Raw genomic sequence first — 18,569 nt, 5'->3', positions numbered from 1 at the left:
GCTTCCATGATGCGAGGTGCGAAAGCGGTCAATGTTGGTACAACCTGTCGCCGAAACGGAGGCACGAAAGAGATTTAATTTGCAATGTTTATGCATTTTGGAAATCACCAGATACGAATGTTATCGTACTGCTGCATATAGATGTGCATGCACATATGAGAGACATTGTATAAAATGTTTCCTATTTCACTCAAGAAGCCGTAAATGATACACAAACATCGATGTACTCCTGAGACATTCATTCTCGTCTTTGGAGCCGTTTTCATGCAATTGTCTGGAGCAGTTCTCGTAAAGAAGTCCCAACAGGAGGCCAAGAACTTATTTGTAGCGTTTTTGCCACGTGCCTACACCTCACTGGCATACCGAAAAATGCATGTCATGGAAATCACTTGTTGCAGACGTGGATAAGAGCATAACGAGATGCTTTGTACACTTTTCCTCGGCGCCCGCTCCGTCCCAATATTCGTTTCAGTCTCACCAGTGGTAGGCCCTTGCCCCTCTCCTCAAAAAATCACTTGAGGAGCTGAAAACGAAAACATCTATGCCCGTAAATCTGCTCATCCCAGTGTATATTTGAAAACAATGCTAAGAACCTCGACGTCCTGAACCGCTAAAGGACAAGAGGTGTCGCTACGTATAACAACTCCTATTTCAGGCAAGGCTGTGCACTTTGTTTGGTAGGAAGTAAATGTCACGGGCTACCTCGCAGCTGCCGCCGACCCTGGCTGTCGCCGGATTCATCCAGACGGACCGATCGGAGGACGCCGATGGGCCGTCGGGACAGGTGTCGCGTGACTCAGAGGTGCGGCACGCGCTGTCGCTAGCCGGCCGGCATGCTCACGTCTGACGCCCTGTCAGTAGGCACGGCCGTGGTGAGTCACGGCGGTCAGCGCCACTGACAGCCGTCGATGGACGCGGAACCACTGTTGCGGATCTGTGTGATTCAGTGATGGCGAGGTACTGGAGAGTTTTGCAGAGAAATGTCAGAGTTGACACGGATAACAATGCGCTTTGAAATAGCAGGTTTGGGACACCGGGTTCTAACGACTCCGCAAGGCACGTGAAATCGCTTGCATGCTTGGCGGCTACGGCGTTAAGAAAAAGGCGCATGGTTAGACTTACGCAATAAGCACCCAATGCTCTAGCTCGTCAAAGGTCAAAGAAAGCATGCGTACCTTTGTCATGTTCATAGCACGTTACAGGTAAGGCACGTGTCCGCGACAGTGTTTATCAAGGCTCGCGGGTCAGCCGGGCCGCTTCGGGAAACTCCGCAGTGGAGCCGTAGGTCCCGGGCGTCGAGGGAGGGGGGGGGGGGGGGAGCGAGCACAGAGCGTAAGGCTGTGCTGGTACGACGTCACCACTGTGATGCGGTCAGCTGTGTCAAAAGGTGAGGCTTGGAATACCGACCCGAGCGGAGAGGGTTCTGCCTCGATGGACAGGGGCGGTGAGAACCCGTCTGCAGTTCCAGTGCCTGCCCCAACGGAACAGCACGCCCGGTTTGCAGGGGATCCCTGCGCTGGGCTGGGAGCGGACGGTTTTTTTTCACCGCACAGTTTCACCACACGCTTCCCGGTTTGTTACCGGGGCTGGCAAATGAAATCCACCGAAGCATCTGGGCATCTGCTATTTGTGTATGCAGTGGCTCTTTCACCAGCACTGTCCGGGTATTTCATCCACCGCAACCACCTGGGAATTATTTGTTGCTTCCCCTGTCATTCCAGACATCGGATTACAGCAGTCGTATCGGAGGAAGAATGTCAACTGCCGGCCGCTGACTTCAGTCAATCCCACCAGGTGGCATCGGCATCTGTCATGCGACTGGTCATGTCACAGATGATCACACAATATCGATGCAAGGAATCCAAATTTTTGGAACGATTCCAGGAACATCGCTCCCTTTACGCCCTTTACGTCCTTCATGACCGATGTGCTCTTTAGAACTGTGCGGCACAGTACTGAACGGAACTGCACGGGGGGGGGGGGGGGAGGCGCAGCAGGGGGTGGGGCCGGCAGAGCGGGTAGTGGCCAGAGCGGGTTCTTGCTGCCGGCAGACAGGGGGCAAGAGTATGCCGTCCCCCCCCCCCTGACAAAAACTTGGGAGGCCGATTTTTTCCAAACTAAAGGCATTATAGCTACCCATAGGGCACCAAAAGTCAGATCAATGAGGCCTTAAGTCAGCTAATTGAGCTAGAGAATAAGGACTCGGGCTCAGAAGACTTTTTGCTACATCAAGAAAACCGTTTTCTGGGTTATGACGTCACGTTTATGGATAAGGTAGCCAATGCTCTAGATCACGTAAGCTGTTCAGTGCATTAGCGAGGAATATTATTCGCATAGATAAGATAGTAGCAACAGCCTTATTCCTCGGAGAAAAACCAGGGCAATGGAGATATAGTTGGCTTGATATTTCGGTAGCATGCCTTTATCGACACGATATCTGAAGTCATCTACAGAGCACAGGACCAGACTGGCAGTAAAATAAGTGAATCTATTCTTATGAAAAGTCGGCGACCAAATCTTAACGTACAGGACCCATTATGGCCAATTATGCGAACGTGATATGTGCTTTTATGTATCATGTGTGTTAGCATAAAATCGTTTCATTCGTAAGTAATGCCTGACGTGTAATGTGCGATGACTGTGCAATTGAAATCGCTTGCATGAATACTTGATGCGCGATGTGTGATGCTTGTGTGCCTCAACTCGCTTGCATGCTTGAATAAAACGTGAAGTGTGATGCCTGTTTGCTTGAATTCGGTTGCATGTATACGTATGTTTGCGTGTTCTAATTCTTAGACAGGCTTATGGTGGTGATGGCTGGCAGTCGCCCTTTGTTTAATCCCATGAATGTTGGTGCTCTGTAAAAACTGTGGCCTGCTGTTTCCAAAAAAAAACTGAAAAATCGAATAGGATCATCGGCAGGCAATCTTAAATTCACTTCTGCTATAGTTTCGATAAAGACATGTTGCCGAAATATCAACCGAACTATATCTCCATTGCCCGGGTTTTTCTCCGAGGGATAAGGCTATTACTGCTGTATTATCAATGCTCTAGGTCAGAAAACCCGATATTGTGTTCAGGAGCCCCCTTTGCTAGGGTCGGAAGTCCCCTGTTACAAACTAGTAGACTCTTGGTCTGGGTTAGGAGGCATCCTCTATATTCGGGCGGCCCATTTCTGGAACAGGAGGTTCCTTTCATGTATCAGCTGGCTGCGGTTCCGGGCCAGAATGTCCTGTTTAGGTTTAGAGAGAGCGTATGCTAGATAATTAGGAGATTCCTATTCTGGATTTTTAACTGACAACATTTATTTACTTTGATATGGCACACGTAACAGTCTGATAAGGGGGAGGTGTCATCAATGTCCCTTCCCCTTGAATACGATGCTGCGCAGGTATTTGTCCTGGAGGTCCTCTGGAAGATCCTGCCTCCCCCCACCCCCCAACTCAAAATGTGTGGCACCGCTCCTGCTGCACGTCAGAAATGCGGGAAACCGCATGAGAATGGGTCACTCTCGGACAGCGCAGTTCGCCCCAAACCGATCGAAGGCGAGCGGTTTTCATACAAGCGGCGTGCGGCAGATGGCACCACCAGCGCTTTTCCAGCGAGAATCGGCACGCGGTGGACGTCGCGGCCAGCCTCAGATGCGCTCCTACACACAGCTGGCAGCTCTCGCCGGCCTGTAAGCTGTATTGACCACAGGCAGTGTTCGGCTAGAAAGGCCCGGATCGCTGTGTTTAGAGAGTGGTTATGCTCGCTTGCCAAAGAGTCGCGCTTGGTTTCGTAAGCATGCTCGCAAGCCTGCTATTGCGAGTCAGCCAGATGCAGAAGACAGTGTGATGGCTCGCTGCCGCAGCCGACGGCGAGACCTGTCCAGGCCCACAGGCTTGACGTTGGCATCCGTCCGTATACTGCAGACAATACATTCCAGAACATTTACGAGAGTATCGGTGAGCTTCTCACGGCGTCCCGATCTGGAGGAAGTGACATCGTCCGACGTAGTGCGCTTGCTCCAATGATAGACCACCTGCGATCCGCGAATAACTTCATGACGACCGTCGTCTGACACCAGAGCCGTGTTTCGTGGTCTCCGCGTCGCCGGCCGGAAAGCCGACGCGAGTTTCCGGTGTTTCCCCAGAGCTCGTCAGGCAGGGGGGCCGGTGAGGCAATGCGGCGCGGGGCCGGCCGGACGCGGGCCGCCGGTCTGCATGACCGGTCACGGTCACCTCCGGTCCGTGTCATGTCCGTGTCCGGTGAGTGGCCGCCGGTGGGCCTGGGGCCTCGAGGGGCCTGTGGGCGGGCCAGGCAACTGAAGGCGCTCGACAGGGCGTGGTTACAATGCGGTTAAAGCGAAAGGACTGCTGAAACGTGTGCATTCACGTGTGCATGTGCAGCTGAAGGCACTCGCACGCCCTCACATCGCCCACACATCAGCACCTATGCAGTCTAACGCGCACGTACCAATAGTGAGGTTTTGTCGGCCGTTGGTGATTCAGTCAATACCGACCACGCCGCATGACCATCCGCCAGGTGGTCTGCTTCATAGCTTTCAGCGAGCTCCTCCTAGCTTAACTAGCCACCATAGCAAATGCCTGTAGCTGAGTGTTGAGCGCACTCGGGCTGAGGGCCCCGTTGTTTTCTATATTACATGTGGCAGCTGCAGAACCGTGCTGAAGACAGCCTGAAACGGATGAACAAATAAGCGTTGACGATTAGTTTCTCGGCGATGCTCTCGACAATCTCGGCAATTCACCACCCGCTAACCTCGATGCATTTCAGTCAGGATGCCGCCCCTGGCTTCCATCCGCTCTCCTCTTCACGCGACCCCCTTTGGCTGGATGACGCCTGCGGTCTCCCAAGGCTTCGAATGCCGAGATCATGTCGCGGAAATGCTGCTGAATGGCACGCATCGCAACGCCGGGGCTTCCCCGTGCTTATCCCTGGCATGGAGGTATCCCTGGCGGGTATCCCTGGAGGTATCCCTGGCGGCTTGGGGCTCACACGCTGGTCCCCGACCCCGTCGGAAGACAGGCGGCGCTTCCTCTGGCGCAAGGCCTGTGGTCTGTGCCTGAGACAGCGTGGCCGCACTGTTACACTGTGTCTTACTTATACCCTATAATTTATGGCTTCGAAGAGGTCTGAATGCACTAAGCCGAGAGCTTTACCCAAATATCCACCGGATCAGAAGATGACTAGCTCTACCTCTCATCGTACGTAGCAGGGCAGGTGGCGTCAATCCCCTCCTCGCCTACAGCAACCTCACCCCCACTACCTCCCGCCTCATACCTCCCACCCCAAACGACACTCAGGCGAGCCCTAAGCGTTAAATGTCCAGCACAGACGTACCTCAGTTGAAACAACACCAGGCTTACCTGCGCTGCGTCACGTCGAGATACCACCACGGAAACGGACCTGCCATCTCCCGGATGGCTTAAAAGGAGACATTTAGGTGACGTATAGGTCGCATATAGGTGGCGCTTGCGCGAGTGGGGTTATGTACCCGATGGAAATCCCGGAAGGTTGAAGAGCTAAAATCGGACGAATACGCTTCATAATTTTCCTATCACGAATGTTCTGATCGCATGCAAATGGCTCATGCGTGGTCGTGGACTTCATGCGACGTTTCCGAAGGATTGGAGCTAGATAGGTGAATAAATTATAGAAGGTTGAGGAACTTGATTGATCGATTAATGGAAGAATGTTAAGTTGGCCATGTTTTCCTAGTAGCGATGTAGTTCCAAATTCATTTGGGGCTTCAGTCCTTACTTCCCATCCCAGCTTATGCTCAAGTCCCTCCCCTTATCCTCTACAAAATTGAGGGAAAAGCTGGGCAAATCCGGGGAGAAAGCCGTTTGTCGGCGTATTTTATGGTAGGTCTCTGTCATACTCAACTGTGCAGCACTCCCGCCCCCAAACTCCTTTTGTACATCTACGTCCTTGTTACCTAGGCACTAGGTGGGTTAGGCAACCAAACGAGCAGCCGTCATTTTTACGTACCAGCAACCATGGACCTCACTACACCATGGATATTACTGTGGTCCATTCCTGTTTTTGTGTCATTTTATATGATCAAAACGCAAAAAGCTCAGGCCTGCTAACAGTTTCTGAGATCAGTACTCCACAGATCCCAGTGGTGGTTACATCCATGACTAGCTTAGCGTGACAAATGTGTAAGAGCAGTGAAATGCGTACCTGGTCTAAGCGCCCGGACAGGAAATGGCAGGTGTCGGAACTTATCGATAACCTGTAGCGGTTGATTTGAGAGGCTAGTGATATCGTATTATCAGACATTGATTTCGTTTATAAGAGGTATTTAGCTGGCTGGTTGTCTTCCCCATCCACTGCCCTTGATTAATTTTGGCATAGGTTCCTGAAAAGCCTGGAAGCATTTAAGAATGTATCCACTACACCGAACAGAACTGAAATGTGCTTACCACAATGAACCCGACTGACCCGATCTCAATGTCAACGCCACATGCACAGTCAACAGCAGTTGAATACGCAAACCATTACTATGTCCTGCCAAGGCGCCTTGCACATTGCGCGGGCCATTTTCACCGGCAACACGGCATTGCTGTCCTGGCGAGCAGCGGCACAATTGTCGTGTTGTCGCGCCGTTAGACGCACACTGCCGACGGCGGTGGTCTCTCCGCACTCACGCTCTATGGCCCGGGACGGGACCCTCAGCCGTGTGCGACACCCTGCTATCGGAAGGCTGCCCAGCTCGCGCAAAATCTGCCGACGGTCTCTTTAAAGTTTTTGCTTCTATGCGGCCCGCGAGATCGTGGAGCTGACATTAGCTCTCGCCCTAAGACGGCCTCAGGGACCCGTGAAATATTTTTAAATGACTCCTGAACAGCTTGGGCAAGTTGCTCAAATCTGAGGAGCTGGCATTGCGCTGTTTTACATACGTTGTGGAAATGTAAAGTTCGTGAACTTTTAAGTTTATGCTGTATGTCCTTCCTTGAGGTCATACCATACATATCTTTTTAAAAGTGACAAGCAACGTTTAGATCTCGCGGACAGTGCACTCCATGGAGGAGATCTTTTGCACTGTTCTCTTATGCATATATATATATATATATATATATATATATATATATATATATATATATATCTCACATAACTCCGGATTGCAACGCGCAGCCTCAAAGCATTTCTACGAAGCTGCTTCGATACTGAGAAAGAATGGATGTCCTTAGGCAAACATGGGTTAGCCCTCTTTCCAATTTTTACCTTATTTCGGTACACTATTAGACACTAGTGAGACCCCTTACCTTTTCCGGGAAAGAGGCTCGTAGTACAAGACTAGGGGGCATCTATCTGTCCCGGTCAGGGCTTGAAGGGCCATTCCGTCCCAAGGCGGTGTGCCTATCGGCCACCGGCAGTCATTCTGATGACACGGGGGTGGGGTCCCGGGTCAATCCGGAGGCCCTTGCAGGGATACATCATACGTTGATCCCCTTTCTGACGCGGAGGCCCTCTGACCAAGAAAGATGGCACTGCATCGATGCGGCGGTCCTCATTGACGTTGAAAATATTCCTTGTCGCGAATTTGAAATTCGGGCCCCTCCTCAAACAGATTCCCTGGACGAATCGGGTCCCCATGATAGCACAGGACTTCTGTTAGGCAGACATACGCGCCCCGCATTGATACAAGGGCCCCGCCCGACCGATGTAAATCGCTCGCGCTGGCTTTTTGGCTGCTTTGGAAATGGGCCCTAAGGTCCATACCGAAACGGAGGCCCATAGAGACCCCTATTGACTTGGAGGCCCCCTATCAGCGCAAAGGGCTCTCTCACGGTCCGCAGATTTGAGGGTCCGGGCATGCAGGCCGGGGTCCGTGATTGCCATCTCCAGCCAGCCCTTCGGGGCCTTCAGGACCTTGCAGCGGATGTTTTAACGTCGGAAGGGCCCCTCGGTATCCAAGAGGGTTCACGTGCCCCCTGCGCCCGCCCTCGCCTGCGGTGCTGGAGCTCATGCTCTTGATTTAGTGTTCATTAAGGAAGAGCTCTGAGGTCCTCCTCGTTGGGAGAATATGACAGAAATAGATGGTTTAAAGTGATAGCAAGCGCTTCTCGCACACAACAAGTCTGGTACGCGCCATGACAAAGTAACTGCAATCTTGTTTTATGAAGTTGATTTCGACGGGCACGGCTCTGTAAACGGAAGGAGACTATCAACATAATTAGAAACCAATAGTATTGTATACGCACCCTAGGTGGCAGCACACACGTGTACGCTGAGTCGGTCCAGACTGGACTGTTTATTATGTAGACACGGCGAAGGGTTTCTTTTCCGCCGATGAGGGTGGAAGTAGCTGATGTGGATGGGCGCCGCGGAATTTCATGGCGTATCTATTTATGGCGACGGCGAGGGAGGCGTGCCAGCGGGACGATCATTTTGAACCGAAGATTAAGAGATTAAGGCCATGCGTTCAGGTCTTGGAAAATAGATCGATTTCATAGCAGCACTGCTGTGCAAACATGTTTACAATTTTAGAACAAAGTCCTGCCAGGTGGTGACTGCATTCCTCTTTCAGTCAGCGTCATACAAACATGGACCCATGTCGTTACGAAATACTGAGGCGGCTCGGCCGTAAACAACATGCTAAGAAACGTTTACGAACATATCATCAAGATGGTGGTAGGACCGCGCAAAATCCGAGAACATGATAGGGCCAGAGGATATAACCATCCAACAGTCTCCGGAATACATCTGGTTGAAGATATGGGAAGGATGTACGATCACTCAAAACGAATGCGTCGAAGACGATCAGGTGACCACGGAAGGCTAAGGATCATTATCAGGACAACATCGATGGCTAATGCTTAACTAATGCGCTGTCAGATAGGCCCAAGGCCCGCAGGTCCCAAATGAGCCACCGGTCATAGAACTGAAAGGCACTGCTCTTATCTCCGATGATGTTGAAAACCTCCCGGGAGGACTGCACACTAACGGTTCGATTACCCCAGGAGACCGCCAAAGCCGTCGCGTAAGAGGTCACAGACACATAGCACATCAAACGCCCTCACGACAGATATCGGAGTGGTCAGTCACCGAACGAACTGGTGAAGTGTTTACCGGCGGCGTGCGTGCGGACCAGCGCGCGGGAAGTGCACGGTCAGTGACGTCACGAGCGACTGGGTCTGATAATTTGCAAGCTTTTGGACTTCTATACGTCATAGTATCGTTATTAGCCTTCCTTACGGGGCTTCCGAAAGCAAGAAAGTCCCCGGCTGGACTCAGGCCCCGGAAAGGCGCACCAGATTGTGTCAGGGATGTGTTCAACGGTACATCCCCGGAGATAAATCAAAACAGATGGAGTGTACTCTTCTCCTCGGACGATACCCGTTTACGCTACCGGATCATGGCAAGTTATATATAAATGTATGTGGTGATAAAGCACATTATAATTTACCATGAGGTTTCTCAAGGAGTTGTGAGATGTCGAAGAGTTTCTGAAATAGTCACCAGGCTGCTTCCGAGAAGCTTGAGGGATTTCTGCGACTTTTAACGACCCTAGGACGTTGAGTGGGACTTGATAGCGGCATGGGCCCAGTATCCTCTGACAGGACCCCTCAACCGGTCATTGCAAAGGCTGCTTTGCGTCATGGAGACCCTGGCAGTCAGCTCCTCAAACGGTCAAGAGCTTCATCTTGCAGCAGCCAACAAGCAAAGCACGTCGAACAAGATCCCCAGGCCAGCAGCTACGCACAGATTTCCCACGCCCGTGCTGCGAAGTATGCCCGAACGTACTGGCAAACCAGCCACCCCGCCGCACGCAATACTGGACAAACCTGACCGCGGCGCACGACGCCTCTGCAGTTCCCAGAGCAATGTCGAGCGTTTACCGCGCCACTTCAGACCAACCGAGCCAGGACGGCCCGTCCTCGGCAAGCACTCGAGCGTGCTTCACCTATCAGGCTCAGCAGAGCTCGAAGTGATAGCGTTCGGTCCGTGCTAACATAAGGCGGCTGATGCGCCTTGCCAGAATTGAGGGTCCCACCTCCTGTTGTCGGAGTATTCCCCGAGCCGCTAGACGCATCGTACTGAAGGTTTGACCGAGTTACAGGTCTTGTCACACCATACTTGAGCTTTCGACTTCTTACAGTGCCGAATCACTGACTTAAAAACTCGTCGCAAGTCTGCACGGAAAAAATTCAAAAATCGGCTGTCCGACGCGTTCTTGATGCTGGTGGTTGCAACTTGGAGGTGGTCGCAAAGGGGTCATTGTCAATGCCTCCACCTCTACAAAATTTGCTTTTTATTCACTACCCATCATGACCAGATGACGTAATAGACATAAAACTACTCCGCGAAATCCAAATACGTCCTCCAAAACAAAGGAACGACATCGACTAAGATGTGTCAACCAGTGGTGGAGCCAGCTAATAAGCGCAGAGGCGACCTGGCCACACCTGAACCCTTCCGTTATAAGTGGGTTCCTCCAAAGAAAGACACCCTCCATGATTTACCGGATAAAGTGTTTATGAAAATATCGGTTCGAATCTCCTGCCCACTTCTAAACTACTGATGACTCCGCTGAGAACCACCCTCAAATCTATCCAATTAATCGCATGATGATAATATGCACTTCAGGAAAAAGAAAAATACAGAACGATGCCATGCAAGATGCACTAACGGATTAAGGGCTGCTAAGTACCTGAGAGCACGTAAGGATGCGGTTTTCGCCACATGAGCGGGGACCACCTAAAATGTAAATAGTGGTAACTTAAACCACTCCCACTCCCCCTTCAGCAACCCACTCCGCTCGCTCAAACAGCAGCACATTAAGACGCGTTCAAGGAATGGACACATGCGTCGCACCGTATTCACCCAATCGTTTTTATCAAAGTGCTGAGATTTTGCCTCTATTGCCGCAGTCCAGCCCTGAATGCGCTTGCTACCATATCACTGCCGCGGTAATATTTTTCAATCATGAGTTAGTATGCTTACCTTTATATTGTACCGTTACTTTAAAAAGCATGAAGATGATGCTTATGTTTACAGCCAAATATCTCGTCCGCTTTGTTGGTATCCCTTGGGACTAATAGGTAAATTTAATATGGAATGATTCAAACATATCTCGACCCCACCGTGCCATATTCGACGGTTTATAAGCCGTCACATTTGTCAGGCTTAAACGGTCATTGGCGGATTGAAATGCGTCTGGTCCCCATGATGTTTCATTTGGCACTCCAGCAACTTGTGCAGCTCAAGCACCCATATAAACGACAGACCCAACTCTAAAATAGAAATGGAATGAAAATAAAAGGACTTCAGTTGTCATCCCCCTGGACCGTCTCTAGTAACCTCGTGGCCGTGACATTCGCTGCCCCTTGACTGTCACTTGAATATGCGTCTCCTTTGACTGTCACAGAAGCTCCTACCATGGAAAACCTCCGTGAAGGTCACGGAGCCTCGTAACCATTCCAAACTGGGTCACTGGAGCGTAGTGCCGGCTTGTGACTGTCCCTGAGTTGACAAGAAATTGTTACGCAGCTGAAGAAGTACTCAGGACATTTTGTTTTGCCTTTTTAGCGGTTTTTCATCAAATAGTGCATCTAGTATATAGAGATACGTAAGTCACCACGGCATGCGTCTTAATGCTACTTTGGCAAGCCATTTAGCTTTACGCGCGTTATTGTACTTAAGGCTCATCAAGATGGCTAGATATTATACCTTTCCAAAGCACCATGATCCTGTTATTGTTGATAGTTTCAAGGGCCACGGGATATGTCAAGAATCTGCACCTGTTCTTTTTTGGTCTTTTCAGCAATCTTAGTTCTGAACGTGTGGAAAACATGCTGTTTTCAACATGTTTGTCAAGGATCTTTCCAACTTTCCTCCATTCGGCCTTGCCGAGGCCCCCAAATTCTCCTCAGATGCCTCCCAACCATAGGAATAATTATAAAATTACAAGTGGTTATCATCGACTTTCGAATCGCTTGATTTGCAAAAGCTTTTTTAAGCTTTGCAGCAGCCGTTTGCTTCGAATTCATTAAGATGAATGCCTGCAAAACTGATTTCAGCCCCATGGGTAGCAAATGACATGGTCAAAAAAGAAGGCATAACATCTTCAAAACCGACATTCCAGGCTCTAAGCTGTACCGTTCAATTTATATAATCTGAACGTTGAGGTGCACACATATGTCGGTGAGGTGGCGAGAAAACATTCTCCAACCACAGGCTCCCTGAAACGGTTACCTGCACCTTTAATTCTGAAGCTCTCCTCTTCATCGTCCGGACTTATGTTACGCCTCCCCCCCCCCCCCCCACGTGTAATGCTGTTTATTGATGTGTGTAGGGGCCAGGCACGACACAACAGAAACTGAGCCGTGTCAGGAGGCCCATGAGCTTCGCCTAGAACCCGGAACCGCCACCGTGTGTCGTAAGTTCTCAGAACGTTATGTAAGCCTAGCACCCGGAACCGCCATCGTATGTCACAGGTTCTCAGGATGTTATGTTGGCCTAGAACCCGGAAATGCCATGGTATGTCACAAGCTGTCAAGGAGCTTCGTTGGCCTAGAACCCGGAACAGCCGCTGTATGTCACAGGTTCTCAGGATGTTATGTCGGCCTACAGCCCGGAAACGCCACCGTATGTCACAAGATCTCAGGACGTTATGTTGGCCTAGGCTTCATAAGCTGATTAGGCGCCCGTGTTAAGACCTGTATGGCCTTGCACATTGTAAGCACGCCATCGGCCGTCTCTTAATGTTCGTGACTCGGGCCCGGTCATCCTTGCGTGCAATCCGTCGCAGCTTGCGTGGTGCCCCACAACTGCCCTTCTGCATGCCGGGATGCACAAACGGAGCGTTTTGAGGCAGGTTGACCTGTGCGTGCCACTCCACTCCATCAGCACATTGCTCATGGTTCAGGAAACTCAAACAGTCTCTCAAATAGTCTCTGGGCAGCGACCAAAGTGCAAACACATTGTAGGTCTGTGTTTTATCTCTAATCGTTGGAACTTAATTTAACGTTGTTAGGTAGGATGGTGATTTATGAAACGCTTGACTAAACCACCCTGAAAATACATGCTCGCGGAAGTTCGTGGATTACTAAGCACATGCATGTATGCATGTATGAGAGCATGCAGACATGCATACCCGACTCGACCTCACCTTTTGACTGGCTTACAGCTCGACAATTCACGGGCATGTAAGCACATTGCGTTTCACTGGACCATAGCACCAATCACCGCTTGTAACTGTTATCATGGTCTGGGTGCAATTCGCATCCATTTCGTTGCCGTTTCCAACCGAGGGTTCCAGCAACCTTTTCCTATGTAATATGACATGCCGCAAATGACCGACAGACCACTTAAAGCAGCAGCCCCACGCCACTTTATCCTCAGTGTAACAATACTGGACGCCATGACGTTTTAATCTCGAGTTTCGCCCTTCTAACACAGCCGCCTGGATCCACTGATAGAACCCCGCCTGGCATTTCAGTCTCGCCCAACGGGGCCATTTCTTCAGTCTCGCCAGACGAGGAGAGTGACAGCCTCCGCTGCTAACTTTTCAACTAAGACAGATAGATGATCAGGACCAGAGCCACTGTGTTGCTCGATGTCTGAGCTGTCTAAAAATAACGGTTTCTTAGAACCAGGCTGGTGGGTGACCTTCCAGGTAATGATAATGCTCTGAAAGGGGTCACATCGAAAATGAGACTTACTTCTCGGTGGCATAATTTTCAAACCTAACATGAAAGTAATTCCGTAGGCACCCTGGTGTTTTATGCTATATTTCGGTTTAGGTAATGCCCGGGTCGTTGGGTCTGGACCAACAGGGCGCCCACCCAGTCGGCCAGAAACATCACGCTTGCGATGCTCGTTGTAGTGCATATGCTGTATAGTCAAACCGCTGCTTGCTGCCACATAGAGGAAGGTGGGCTGACAGAGAAAAAAGACATGGCATGCCATTGTTCAAGCTGTTCAGCCGTGCTTGTTTTGTTTTTTTTTTATCAAATTTTGACCTCTGAGGCCTCCGATCAAGTAAGGTCGCTGATGTCACGATCCTCTGCCTTTTTATGCAGCACACATAGATGTTTTGTGCTATTTTATTATATATTTTATATATTTTGTGCTTTAGATATTTTGTGCTATATTATATATTTTGTACTAAATCTTATAAACGTAATTCGAATAATTTTGTGCGATTTCGGTTGGTAATGTTGACAGCTCAACATGACACGGCTCAATGATGTCGACAGCTCAATGATGTTACATGTTGACAGCTCAAGGTCAAACTCTTTGAAGAGGCCAGTTATTTTCCGTATCTATAACATTATAACAACCCACGTCACGATGACGTGGTACGAGAGATTCGGTGCAATTGTCGACCTATTCCAGACGACTTAATTCATAAAAACCATGGCATAAACCTTTGTTAGGTCAAATGCGGCGACGGACTTTTGTAATGCCTTGCCACAATAATAACAAATTCGATAGTATGTAATGAAAAGGAAGGCTAATCCTGCAAATTTAAGCTATATTAGGCACAGTGCAACTACAATGACAGGCGAGGGCGGAGCAGCTGCGATGGCGCGTGCAGACACTATTGATTCAAGGTCATCGCCTTATTTGTACTTTGGGACATTAGTATCCTTGACAGGAAAGTACCCATAAGCAAAGCGAGTTGAAAATGTGCAATAATCAATGTAGTACGTGCGCACCAGCGGTGGGGTAGCCTGCAAGTATTGGTATTTGCCTGCCTACATTTACCTGACCAGGCGTGACCCAAGTCTAGCTGCACTGTGTCCGTCAGTCATGTCGATGTGACCAATCGTGGCTAAACAATCTTGTAAGCTAAGGCGCCATCCATTCCACCTAAAACAACAATTGGACTTGATTGGCTTGGCTTGCGCTTTCACGGACTGGTGTTTTGTCTTCAGGCGCAACCAGGCCTGGCCTCGATTGACACCAGAATGGATTATTTTTATAAGCAGCGAGCAACATCTTCCAATCGCTAACAAAAGAACTATATTAAGCGGCTGTCGGGCCCACCCGTTCCCTCATTAGGCCAGGGTTGATGCTTGGACCAGTGCCATTTGACACAGTGCGAAGAAAGCTCCTTCCAGTTGTTTGAATGTGATAGGCGGCGGCCTGGCTGGCGGAATTGAGGAAAGAGCGCCACGTGAAAGTGGTTCAGTTCCTAAGTCGATCCATCTAATCTTCTTCACGAATATTGCGATCTATTATGGATCCTGCATTCTGTGGTACGATTCGTACGCCGCGCGTCGCGGGACACCTTGGACCGGTTGCCGGCGGCGTTAATACACGTGCACCAATCATGTATGACTATTTTAAAGGCACGGCCATGCGAGACCGCGGTCATGGAAGGGTATTGGACGGACTCTGGTGACATCGCTTCACGCCTTGGACGAAAATGTCGGCATGTCTTATCTGGAACCAGCCTGCTCTACTGGCAATCAAAAAGCGACACAGAGACGGCGCAGCCTGTTCTGACTTAGTTTGTAGCAGCCCGACAGGTCAACCGGAGGTACAATTTGAAAAGGCCCGCATTAAAGCGACATATCACACACAACGCTACCACCGTCTTTGATCCTTTGCTCGCTAAGCATTTACAAGAAACAAAAATTTAATTTGTGTCCGTGTGAGTATTTACTCGTGCCTCATTTCAGGTGCAGATATGCTACATATATATATACATATATATATATATATATATATATATATATATATATATATATATATATATATATATGTATATATATATATATGTATATATATATGTATATATATATATATGCATTCACAAACGGCATGCATATCCGGAGGGCAAGAAGTGCAGGTGGTGGTCCGCATCGAGTCAGCGCACCTGGTAGTCCGGCAGCCCGGCGGAGAGGTTCAGCCCACGGCCCCAGGCTGGGGGGAGGGGCCGGCCGGCTGCCACGGACACCCGAGAGGTCACGTGACCTGTCGCGCTGCCAGCTATGTGACCTCGCCAATCGCCAGTGGCCGTGCCGAGTGCCAACTCCAGCGGTGGCAGGGCGGCGGCGCGGGTTGCCAACCCGGCTGCGGACGGCGCCAGCGGCACCTGGCGCCGCCGCCCCGGCCGGGCGCTGCCCGCGGAGGGCGCCCGGGCCGCGCAGCCGCTGCGGTCCTCTCTTTCGCTCGTGGCGGCATACGTTCTTCTCATACTGCGAGGACGTGGTACAAATACTGTGCTCAAGCACGGACGCAGTCTGTCAGTTTATGAGCCGCGGGTGGATTATGTGAGGTTTCTGCTGTGAGAGCTGTGTTCACGTAACTGTTTCAGGGCTGGTCGCCATAACGCTGTTCGCCCACAAACATCTAAGCTGCCAGTGGAGCTACCAAGCTCCATTATTATTAACACTGTTGCAGCAAAGTAGCAAAATGAGTCTCCTCCTGCTCTTACTTTGCCCCGTAATCAGAAGAAGGGAACTGTTCATTGGTGGTGCACAATGATCTGGTATGAAAGCCCTCCAGTTTGTAACCATGCAACAACGGCACGGCGAACACACCCTTGTTTGGTGCATTGGCGCGGCGGTCCGACATGAGCCGGCGTGGGATCTACGGCGAACACATCCTTGTTTGGTGCCATGGTGCAGCGGTCCGACATGAGCTGATTCACGGCGAACACACTCCTGTTTGGTGTCATGGCGCAGCGGTCCGACATGAGCCGACGTGGGATTTACGGCGAACACACCCCTGTTTGGTGCCACGGCGCAGCGGTCCAAAATGAGCCGACGTGGGATTTACGGCGAACACACCCATGTTTGGTGCCACGGCGCAGCGGTCCGACGTGGGCCGACGTGGGATTTACGGCGAACACACCCCTGTTTGGTGCCATGGCGCAGAGGTCCGACATGGGCCGACGTGGGATTTACCGTGTCTCGAGGCTTGACTGGAGTATCTGGCCATGGTGCCCATAGCGTAGTGGTTAAGGCACCTGCGTTCACCTCTTCACGTCTGAGGAACCAGAGGTACGGGGTACGGTTCTCCGCGGTGCCCGCCATTCCTGCCAGAGTGAAAGGCAGGCGACGCCATATGACCTCAGCAGCTGACTGCGTCGTAAAGCCCCAATGACGACGACGGAGTGCCTGACCGTTCGCACTCATCGGCGCCGATACTTTCATCATCGGCATCAGCACAATCATACGCGCCAATACCTGAAGCGACGCTGCGTGCTGAACGGATCTTGTTTGAAAAGTGACAAAATGCTCTTTTTTAGCGGCTCAACCGTCATGCTTTGTTGACGCTCTTATCCTTGCAACGACTGATAAAAGACGCTTGTTTACAAAAGCTGTGCCTCGCATATTCTGAGACAGTAGCAAAATTGCTTGATGGGGCGTGTTTTTTATGATAAATTGTCACACGAACAACATAGCATTGCCCTCTCGATTAACGCCGGCGACGTAACATTTGCTAATGGCGAAAACGGGTGCGCAACACGGGTCGAAAGCGGGCCCGGTCCAGACAGCGGTCCTGACAGCGGCCCGGTCCTGACAGCGGCTCCACACAAATCGACACCGTTCAGTCTTCGGAACAACGGGCAGCTGCATTGGCAGGAGTATGGACCGACGCAGGCAGCCGACGACGCGCGCTAAATTGCTCTCCATGACTGGCGCTAATGCCAAAGTGTTCGGGTTCTCCATAGTATTTGGACGTGTCTAGGCGTGTTAAGGACGTGCTAAGAACGTGGCGTACTATTTGGAAGTGCTAAGGCGTTTCCCCTCGTATTTATACCTTTACCTATGTGTTTGTGCCTTTTTTATATAATATGTATATAGGTATGCATATATACATATATATATATATATATATATATATATATATATATCGTTTTCCCCCTTATGTATCACTGGCCGCGTTAAGGACGGATATCAGATATTGGCCAACGGAGCGGATGCAGACGTGACACCGACGGCACGGTGCGAGCGAAGGTGTGGTCTGTGAACCACTGGCGAATGCAAACAGTGACCCACAGGTGAGTGTGCGAGCAGCCGACCGGGCAACGGCCGACGTCACATGTCTCAGAACCTGTCCCCAATGCGGCATGCTGTTGCCTTAACTGAGAGAGATTGGGTCATGAGAATTATACAGGAGTGTAGCCTAGCTCAGTGCGGCCAGCATGAAGCAAGATATTGGCGTGTCCTGTTGCAATAGTTTGGCCACAGCCGCCAAAAACGCTCAATTATTTCAAGGTCACAGATTTCGATGATCCTGATCCACTGGTTATGCAGCATCTGGATAGACTGGCAGTTTAAAGATAGCTTGGCCAGGCCACGATCATGCGATTTTGAGGCAATGTGATTTGTGAACTGGTGCGCGAACGCCGTCAGTGAATTTCCCGTCTGCTAAGCTCTCATGAGCGACAAACTTTCCAGTGCAGTGACTAGCCCCGTTTGTGCCAGGTCCCACATGTGTCTGGCTCCATAAGCCTAGGTTTGCGTTATCTGATGTGGCCTGAGGACCTCTTGCTGGTTCAGAAAGAGGAGATGCCATGCATGTCATCACGACCCTCTGTTATGGCCGACGCCAGTGACTACGGCGGTCATAGCGTTTATGAGCTCTGGACGGAA

The 18,569-nt window shown here is 50.5% G+C and overlaps 1 protein-coding gene across 1 annotated transcript in view; it reads right to left on the bottom strand.

Annotated features, from left to right (window-relative positions):
* Nucleotides 1-820: 820 nt before the first annotated feature.
* LOC119102370 (RNA-binding protein MEX3B) overlaps nt 821-18,569 on the bottom strand; it is a 36,235-nt gene continuing 18,486 nt past the window's right edge. Inside the window, exon 4 of the mRNA XM_037225739.1 lies at nt 821-851. Within this exon, the coding sequence (XP_037081634.1) occupies nt 821-851 (31 nt within the window). The remainder of the gene's footprint in view (nt 852-18,569) is intronic.

This window comes from Pollicipes pollicipes, unplaced genomic scaffold (assembly GCF_011947565.3).
Source record: "Pollicipes pollicipes isolate AB1234 unplaced genomic scaffold, Ppol_2.1 Scaffold_5724;HRSCAF=6776_pilon_pilon_pilon, whole genome shotgun sequence".
NCBI classification, from domain to species: domain Eukaryota; kingdom Metazoa; phylum Arthropoda; class Thecostraca; order Pollicipedomorpha; family Pollicipedidae; genus Pollicipes; species Pollicipes pollicipes.
This window is presented reverse-complemented; position numbering and strand designations above follow the sequence as displayed.